General features: G+C 38.4%; 1 protein-coding gene across 6 annotated transcripts; it reads left to right on the top strand.

Annotated features, from left to right (window-relative positions):
- Positions 1–534: 534 nt before the first annotated feature.
- On the top strand, positions 535–8,153 carry LOC103708230 (dol-P-Glc:Glc(2)Man(9)GlcNAc(2)-PP-Dol alpha-1,2-glucosyltransferase). Of its 6 annotated transcripts, none has more exons than XR_005513051.1 (9): positions 536–848; positions 940–1,028; positions 1,963–2,296; positions 3,879–4,155; positions 5,526–5,681; positions 5,796–6,000; positions 6,588–6,730; positions 6,812–7,286; positions 7,596–8,153. XR_005513051.1 is itself a non-coding variant. In XM_008793052.4 (8 exons), exons 1-8 carry the CDS (start codon positions 759–761, stop codon positions 7,069–7,071), a joined length of 1,554 nt encoding a protein of 517 aa, XP_008791274.2. In that variant the 5' UTR covers positions 536–758; the 3' UTR covers positions 7,072–7,401. The 6 variants fall into 6 exon arrangements, 3 of the variants coding, with proteins under 3 accessions (XP_038985214.1, XP_008791274.2, XP_008791275.2); XR_005513053.1 differs by having other exon boundaries at positions 7,593–8,153; XR_005513052.1 differs by having other exon boundaries at positions 7,565–8,153.
- The last annotated feature ends 1,386 nt before the right edge of the window (positions 8,154–9,539 follow it).

Below are 9,539 nucleotides of genomic sequence, written 5' to 3'. Positions count from 1 at the left end.
CTGGAATCAGAATCAGAATCAGAATGGAATATGAATATTAAAGAATAGTAAGAATTGAGTTATGGAAGATTGCGATATTTTCATTCCCTCTAGAATCAGAATAGATATGAAACTCCCATCAACTAAATGGTTGAAATAGAAATCATTTATTTTTATTTTTATTTCAGAGTTCAATCCCTTCCAACCAAGCATGCCCTGCATTTCTTGCTTTTTGATTGCATCCTTTATTCACCATCTTGGCATCTACCCGGGTCTAGGAGCCAGGGTTTGTAGGAGGTGCTTTAGTGCTTAATTCATTGCTCGTGAATTGCTATTGCAGGCGTTCATATCAGCGCGGTTACTTCTGGTTTACGTCTGAACTAGTCCCGGCAACCGCATTGCCGAAACGAGGTTAAAGTCAGTACGCGCAGCTTGACCGTAATATTTTTATGGGTTCCGACTTCGGTGAAAAAGGTTGGCGTCGTTAACCTCTGCGGCATGAGGCATCGGGCGTCTCGAGTTTCAATAACATGTTTACACAAAACCCCTCACAGAGATAAATATTTAACGTGCACTACTGGCCTTCTTCCGTTCTGTCCCAGACTCCCAGTCGATCCAACTCCCTTCCCCTTGCGAGCGCCGTCCCCTCCTCCCCCGGTTCCGATATCTCCGGCGTTGGTCCGCTGCTCCGCCGCCGTCGCGCCACGGCCGCGAAGTTCCCCGCCGCCGCCGCCAAGGCTATTCTCCTCTCTGCCCTACCACGCCTGTCTCTTCTGGAGATGGGACGAATAGCCGTTGCAGCGGTGGTGAGCTTGTGGGCCATTCCCATCTCGATCTTGGTCAATAGAATCGTTCCCGATCCCTACATGGTACAGCCGTGGCTTTCTTGATCTTGTCTTCCTCTTGGCTGCTGTATTGGTTTCTGGCATCACTGTTAATCCGTGATGTAATGGTTGGCAGGATGAGATATTCCACGTCCCTCAGGCGCAGCGGTACTGCAGAGGAGATTTCACATCTTGGGATCCAATGATCACCACTCCTCCTGGCCTGTGAGTTTCCACGCTCCAAACCTAAACCTTTTCTCTATTGATTTCTTGTTTCTTGTTCATCTTAAATACCCTCCGTGCATGGGAGAAGACAGAAACATCAGCCATTTTTTGGCATTGGTAACAATGGGATGAACTTGATGATCTAAAGAGAAGTATGTTAAGCAAATCGGTTTTGATGGCTTGTGCCATGTTCTAATAGTGGAATGCATGAACCCAGTGGAAAACTATGGAGAGTTGTTAAGTAATTAAAACTATATATGGGCATATCCGTAAAAAATATAGATCTCTAGTGTATTCTTTTTGATGTGAATCGGAGGAGGTGAGCAACTTCCCCCTTTTTATTACATTAGTAAAGAATGTACAGATCTCTAGTGCAAACTCTGAGGTTTTTAACGTTGAAACAAAAGAACATTCCGATATGATGCATTGTTTGACAAAATTTAAGCTTCAATAAGTATATAAGTAAATATTCATGTGATAGCACAGATCAAGATTAGGTAACTGAGGGCCCTTTAATAAATTTAAGGGATTTATGCATGAAAATCCCCTTCAGTTTAGGTTGATGGTGAAATTGTAACTCATAGGAACAACAGGGTGTTCATCAAAGATTGTGTTTATGGCCTCATGATTGCATCCATCAATGAAGGTGTTTGCCATAAACTTAACAGAGCAAAAAACAGCTTGCAAGGGCATATCAGAATCCACATATCATTTTTGTGAGATTGTGTTTGAGTTTCTTTTTCTCCTATGCATGTTGCAGTGTTCCAGTTAGTAGCATCATATCAATAGTAATATAGTTATATCCTTCAGTAGTCCGTATTATCCTGCATTCTAAATTGGCAGTGCTTTTGCTTTCTTATTTATCTCCAACAATTATGGCCAATGACCATCATTTTTTTTTGAAACATTATTTTAACATTTTGCTGTTGTGCAGGTATTATCTTTCACTTGCCTATGTTGCTTCTTTGTTTCCGGGCATGTGGTTTGCTAAGGCAGTCCAATCTTTCCCTTTACTCTGTTCGACCACAATTCTTCGATCTACCAATGCTGTTTTTGCCATTATTTGTAGCATTCTTGTTTATGACTTGCTTATCCTCTTGAGACCTACTATGAGCGAAAGGAAGGCAACGTTATATGCAATTGTGTTAACACTCTATCCAGTTCACTGGTTCTTCACATTTCTGTACTATACAGATGTTGCTTCACTAACTGCAGTTCTTGCAATGTACATGGCCAGTTTGAAGGAGGAGTATTGGATCAGTGCAATGGTACGCATTTCATCTGACATTCTCATGGATTTCGTAAAAATATTACTTTTTATTTTTGCCAGGACTGGTATCTTGCCAGTGTACTGTATCAGCTGTGTAGAGTATATTAATATCAATGCTTTGCATGCTTTGTATACGAACCTGTTCACCGTTTGGCTATATAAATTTGGTCAAAAAATCAATAAGCAGTTGGCATTTCCACTAAATGATCAGGAACTGACATCCTTAAGCTATGTGATTCAAAAAATAGTAGTAGATTTTGAACTTCTCACAAATACCAGCAACTGTAGAAGAATTTCATACATGTTTAGGCTGGACAGTTGATGTAATTTAAATTGGAAAAGTCATACCAAAGGGAGAAAGAGAGGGAATTTCCATATCCAGATCCAAGAAAGGAACACAGATTTCATGTGACAAATTAGAACTCTGATTGTTTTCATATTCCTGTTATCTGATGATTGCAAAATTGTATGAAGAGAAGGAAGAGAGATATCAATAACTTTGCTATGAAAATCTCAAATATACATAATTAAATCTCATGTTATCTTTGGAGCTCCATGGCACCTTAAAGATTCTTTGGCCTCTCCAAATTCTAATCCTTGTGAGTAAGACCTCCTTGATCCAGTTTATAACCACCCTTGGATTCCCCTAATAATACAATCTTAGGCATATTTATTTTTCACAACAACTTCTCTAACCAAATAATCACTCTATGAATATTGAGGTTACATTCAATGTGATTGTGCCAAGTGAAAATATTTTTCATGTAATGTCTTTTATGCCTACCATGATCAGGTGAAAAGGGAGATAACCCCTTTGCTTCGCTCACTTTATCTCTGGAATCTACACATAGCCACTATGATGCATCTTTAATTAGTGAAGACAGGAAGCTGGTGGCTGAATCCATCCAATTTTGCTGCCCTGTTGCCATACCAGCGGATAATTAATCTTACAGCATTCACTTATTTGAGATCACTTTCTTACCAGTAATTGCATTAGCAAATAAAAGTTCAAACCCCAAAGATGGCCAGATTAAATAGTTCAATGTTCAAACCTTCATATAATTGCTCCATATATTATCTTTTGCACCTTGTGTCTCATGCACGTGGTTGATCTCACTTCTTTATCTCACTTTGATCTATTAATAGGGCCCTGCCAATTATCTGTAGCATTCTTACTTCTTTTTTCGGTCAGACACTTAATTCCTGCTGTTATCAAAAGAAGGGCACCTATATGCAGTTTTATTAGCAGAGATACTTGTTAAAGTTTTTCCAGCTTTGACTTGTTGACCCTGGATTTCTATGTCCATCCTAATGTGCCACCTCCACCAATTTCTAAACTACCAAAGGAAAACCCTAAATGCTATGACTTTGATACAAGGCAACTACGATGAATGCATATTAGGTGAGCATCTGCCTCTGTGAAGTTTTTGCATGTTCAATTTGAAACATATTCTTGCACAAGTTATTTCTATGGTCTGTGTATCTTCTTGTTATATGAAATATAGCAAAACTGGAAAAGGGTTTTCTAAGTGCTTTTGTTCTACAAACAGTCGTCTTACATACATCCTCTTTTTGTGCAGCTTGGGGCATTTGCCATACTTATTCGGCAAACAAATGCAGTGTGGATGGTTTTTGTTGCTGCTAATGGTGCTATCACATATGCCGAGAACTCATATGAAAAGGTTTTTGTTCCAAGGAACCCTAAGGGAATAGTGTTTGAGGGCAATAATTTGCTATTAGACAGAAAAGACATTCCAACAGATCAAGGATTGAGGAAGCGAAAGATGAGTAGCTCCGTTAATACCACTGACCTATCTAAATTCGAGACTAGTGGACATTCCTTGTGCCATGCTCCAGGTTTTATATCAATCTTCGAGAACTTATGTTTGATCTATACATTTGGGTGTAGTTTGTCTTGCATGAACAGTTATAGATCATTCTTTCTAACTTCAGGCAAAAGGATATGATAGTTCATAGCATCCCATGCCATTTTATGAGTTAAAGTGCCGAATTTTTCAATATTAAGCAGTCTCAATCTTATTAGAACATCAGCATCCTTTTGCAACAGAAATGCCCATCTGGACTTGTTATTTTAGATGATGGAAAAGAATATTAGAATATTTATTTCTTTTCATTCTTGCACTTCTGTTTGTTTAGTTGCAAAATTTTGTTTAACACTATATAACGAGAGAAAGTAGATTACAGCATATATATTTCTTTCCATCCAGTACCTTGTCTAGCAATATTTTTTATCATTTTGTTGGCATCACTTAGTAAATGAGTTGGGGATGCTACCACCTACAAAAAAGTTTCCCACATGTAGAGGTGCATCTGTAAGGAGCCTTTCCATTGTTAGACCAATGAATAAAATTATTAAAATTCTTCAATTTCCTCAGTTTCATCGGAGCATGTATGTTATCATCAAACTCTTCAATCGAGCAATGTATGAAGTTAATATCGCTGTGACATTATGGTCCTCATTTCTGTGCGAATATAACTATTTAAGATTGGCCTTGATTTCCTATTCAGCTGCCTCAAATTTGAGTTTGAGTTGCTGTATCTGTTGTCATATCTGATTTGGGAATTATGTGTGATGAACAAGGAAACATGAAAAAAAATTTCCCTTGTAATTTTCTTTGTGATTGTACCCAAGACATGATTTTTTCCTCAAACTTATTTTTTCCTTATATGTGCTATTTATTATTTTCCATGATATTTTTCATCTCATCATTAAAATTGTACAATATTACCCTTCAAAAGGGACCTGTATAGATTACATGATAATTCCCAGGCAAGCCTTCTGATTATAAGTAAAGGAGCTTTCCTATTGGGCTGTATCAATTGATAACAGTCTTTTTCAGTTTATTCAGTCCCCTGTGTTTTAACACTCCTTGTTTTAGATCTTTAATAGGTGGTGCATTACAGCACACACGACAGCTGTTTGTATTGTTTGTATTGTTAGTGTTGCTATAAGGTTAGTGCTGAAGTTTATTTGTTATTTTGAAAAAAAAAAACTGTTAAGACCTTCACCTGTCACCTTTAATCCTTCACCAGCTTTCTTATTGAATTTAATCAAAACCCTCCACTTACTACTGGGCATAGTCTTTTTTACGTTAACTCTTTAGCCAGATAAAAAGTATATCCAATTTATTCATGCAACTCATAAAAGTGTAATTATAATCTTTGTTTGATATTATGGATCTTGCTAATTGAAGGGTTTTTATCAGCTAATAGACATGTGGCAGGTTTTATTGACGAAATCCTGGATACCACTTTAAAGTTATGGTGTTCGAAGTGGAAAGTCTTGATTTCTTTTGCACCATTTATCATGGTAGCATTGGCTTTTTTAGCTTTTGTCATCTGGAATGGGAGTATAGTTCTTGGTACCACATCTTATCTCTCTTTACTTGTGAATTGATGAGCTTATCCATTTTGAAATCTGAAAGCAGTGTATAATGGTTTAAAGAACTAAAAATGTACCTCTCATAATACCGCAGGTGCAAAAGAAGCTCATGTAGTTTCTCCCCACCTTGCCCAGTTGATGTATTTTGGTCTGGTTTCTGGAGCTGCCTTTGCTCCCTTGTACTTTAATTTAGGCCAAGCTGCAGCTCTGTACCATTCATTTAGGAGGAATAAAGTTCTTGGTTCTTTACTCATATTGGTGGCTCTTACTGTAGGCTTTACTTCAATACACTTTTTCAGGTGAGACCGATTTAAGCATCTTAAAGAAATGGAACTTGTTGTGTGTTATAATAGTGGCTACATCCAGTTTTTGATCGCTGAGATTATTTAAGTTGCTTCTCTTGAACAAACTGTTAGAAACCAATGGAATTGATTCATTCTTGAAATCCATGACATGAACTTTTTTTTCTAGCCGCGGCGAGGATTCACTATTATATATTGAAAAAGACTGAAGTAGTACAGGAATTTGCACAAATAATAAAGAAGAGGAACAAGAGCACCAATAATACTATTTATACAAAAATTAGTTTTATGATCATATATTAGTGTTGATGCTGATCACATCACGCACATGATGACTCCTATCCCCTGAAAAATGTGCAAACGCTCCTTGATGATCTGAGTCAAACATATAGCTCTCATGTAAAAGCATGAGCCCATGAGATCTCGTGCTATCTTTGATTCTTATTATCTCCTTATCAAATCTGGTATTTCCAGTGGTAAGACATAGCCATGAGCCAAACTTATAAATCTCTTGTTATACGTTTTTCTTCAGGGTAATCCAATTTGTTTGTGGTTGTCTTTAACATTTCAATTTGTCAATGCAGCATAGCCCATCCGTATCTGCTGGCAGACAACCGGCACTACACCTTCTATATTTGGCGAAAAGTGATCCAAGTTCACTGGATGATGAAATACCTTTTAGTCCCACTTTATGTATATTCATGGTTTTCCATCATCAGCATACTAGGTCTGCAGCGAAGCTTATTCAGTGAACTCATTTCTGTGTTGCAAACTTTCGACTGAGACGCGTCTTTTGTTCACTTTACAGGGAAAGCTCAGAATAGGATTTGGGTGTTCTCTTTCTTCATATCTTGCGCACTGGTTCTCATACCTGCACCACTTATTGAGTTCAGATATTATACTATACCGTTCTACTTCTTGATTCTTCATTCTCAGGTTACTGATTATGACCAGTGGCTGACCGTTGGTACTCTATATGTGGCTGTAAATATCTTCACAATGACTATGTTTCTGTTCCGTCCTTTCCATTGGGATCACGAGCCTGGAACTCAGAGGTTTATATGGTAGTCTAGTGGCAGATCTGAAGAGACTGACTAGTTTGTACAATCACACTCAGAATAGTACCGGCTAACCTGCATGTCTGCTTATCATGATTCCCAAGCAAAATTTGCCTGATCTTCCAAGAACGTGGTAGATCATAAATTCCAAATCACAGTTTACAGCAGCTAGATTCTCACAACTTTTCATCATGATGGATCATGGGAGGATATCTTGTAAATCAGGTTTTGCATCTTTCCTTTTCCAAGTAATGCTTATCAACTAACATCCTGAGTTAAAAATTAAAATATTTATTACTTATTCCTGTTATAACATAGAATTGTGTCATTAATCTTCTTATTGGCTCTTTTATCTTCCAGTTAACACTTATTTTTGCTTTAAATTTTCTAGTAGTTTGTTTGTTAAATGGATATTTGAAAACAAGTTTGTCCAATCCTGGCAAGTGTTGATAAATTTTCTTCCTCAAATGATTTGTTGATGAATTTGCTTCCTCAAATGATAGGCATTCACTGCAAATTGTTGTTTATCAGCAGAAAAAGGCTGAAGACTTATAGAACTGAATTTTATTCTTCGAGAACTATGAACAAAAAATGCTTGGATCAGACAAGGAATATTAAGTAACTTAACCAACATTCAGGGCAAGCACGACAGACACGGTCTTACTGTTCACATGATTGTTGTTGTCAAATACGCTATTTTCGTTTATTTCTTGAGATGCCGAGCTCAAAAGTAAATCTTAGACTCATAGACGTCCAAATTTCAATGTTGCAATCACTATGTGTGTAGTTGTCTACTTAATAAAGACATCTGTACACAAAGTCCCCGCTTCAAACCTCGATTGCTGCTTCATGATCTTTATCATAGGTGAAGTAGAAAATTAAGATAGTTTGTAGTGAAGTTCTCTCAAACTTTTTATAAAGCCTTCTCAACATGAAGTTGTACTTAAACCAAATATGTGATAATTTTTGAGGCTTGGATGATGATGGACTTATATGTGTTCATAATTTGAAGAATAGCTCTCTTAAAAATCTAAGGCTATGTTCAGTTCAAGAATATGACAAATGGAAGTAGCGAAAATTGTGCCCATGAAATCCATGAGTTATACCAATTTTTGTTTGATTGCACTTTTGAATAGCAAAGATATTTCTTTGGAGCAACCTTTGAATGATAAAAAGGTAAAAAGTATACATAAGAAGTACCATTATGCCAAAGAATACATCAAAACCCTTCTTGGAATAGATATTTCTATCATAAGCAAGTTTGATTGGCATAATTGCTCAATTGTTATGCCTCTTTCCTGATTGTTGTTTGACTAGGATTTATTTCAAGTCATGACTGTTGAACCAAACACAACCTAATTATATTTAAAAATTTCTTGAAACGCATAGATAAACAAGGGATTGATGGGGAATAGATGGGATACATCAACCGCATGATATGCAGTTGTGTACCCACTCCGATATACACCAATGTTGTCACCGATGCGTGCAGCTACATGAGTGACGCCTGCATGCCAGAGTTACGCCGGCGGATGCATGGATTAGCATCCGAGAGAAAGAGAGAGAGAGAGCGAGCGAGCGCTTCCCTGCGTTCCCATACCAGAAGGCACGTCGCTGGGTTTCGCAAACGAGGTGTTTCGCGACACTGGCACCGATCTTGGAGTCCTTGGATGGTAGACTAGATCATTTGTCGGTTCCCCTTGCCGTTGCCCACCACCACCAATCTCCTCCAAGTCGTCGCCGTCGTCGTTCGGCACCTTGCACTTCTCCCCGAGGATGATGGCTTCTTCTCTGACGCCGCCCCCTCTTGCTCTTTATTTTCTGTGGGAGCCTCGTGCCCAAGCTGATTGAAAGCTTTCACCACCGTCGGAAGGATAGGACCATGTGCTGCTGCTGCGGCCTCAGGCATCCCTTTCTATCTCCGTCGTCTCCCCCTCTTCTTAGGAAGGTGATAATGGTGATGGAGGCAATAGGCCACGCAACCACGACGTAGAGAGGACGAGCACCGGATGGAAGAAAGGGCTGCTGGCTTCAGGAGAACAAGGTCAGGTATCCTTCTTCCCACCCACGATAGTAAAGTGGAGGTTGCGGATGTTCCTTAATTTGATTGACAAAGGAATCAACTAGGAGCAATTAGTACAATGAACTTAACTAGGAACACGCCTTCTTTTTGAAAATTTTTTGAAAATTGTCACTCGTTTTTTTTGTTTCTCCCGTTTTTATTTCTTTTCTTCATTCGGAATTGGCGAGTGGAAGGTGAGAGGGGAATCCAGTCTAGGAGACAAGACTGCGTTCGCCTCTTCTGTTTTTTTAGATACAACAAGGAGGCTTCGCTTTTCTGATTTGAGGACGAGTTCGTTATACATCCTAACGGGTGATACATACCAAGAATTGCCAAAGTCATACTTAACGCAATTCCTTAGCAAGCTATACAAAAGTTTCAAGGCAAGCAAAAGGTAAGTTACTTGACATTGGACA

This window comes from Phoenix dactylifera, chromosome 8 (assembly GCF_009389715.1).
Source record: "Phoenix dactylifera cultivar Barhee BC4 chromosome 8, palm_55x_up_171113_PBpolish2nd_filt_p, whole genome shotgun sequence".
Classification (NCBI taxonomy): Eukaryota; Viridiplantae; Streptophyta; class Magnoliopsida; order Arecales; family Arecaceae; genus Phoenix; species Phoenix dactylifera.
Note: the sequence above shows the minus strand (reverse complement) of the source record. Positions and strands in the feature narration are given on the sequence as shown.

Coding starts and splice junctions, on each gene's coding strand:
- LOC103708230 (XM_008793052.4), top strand. CDS start 759: ATGGGACGAATAGCCGTTGCAGCGGTGGTGAGCTTGTGGGCCATTCCC. Junction 2,297..3,878: donor AGTATTGGATCAGTGCAATG/GTACGCATTTCA, acceptor CTTTTTGTGCAG/CTTGGGGCATTTGCCATACT. Junction 6,731..6,811: donor TTCCATCATCAGCATACTAG/GTCTGCAGCGAA, acceptor TTCACTTTACAG/GGAAAGCTCAGAATAGGATT.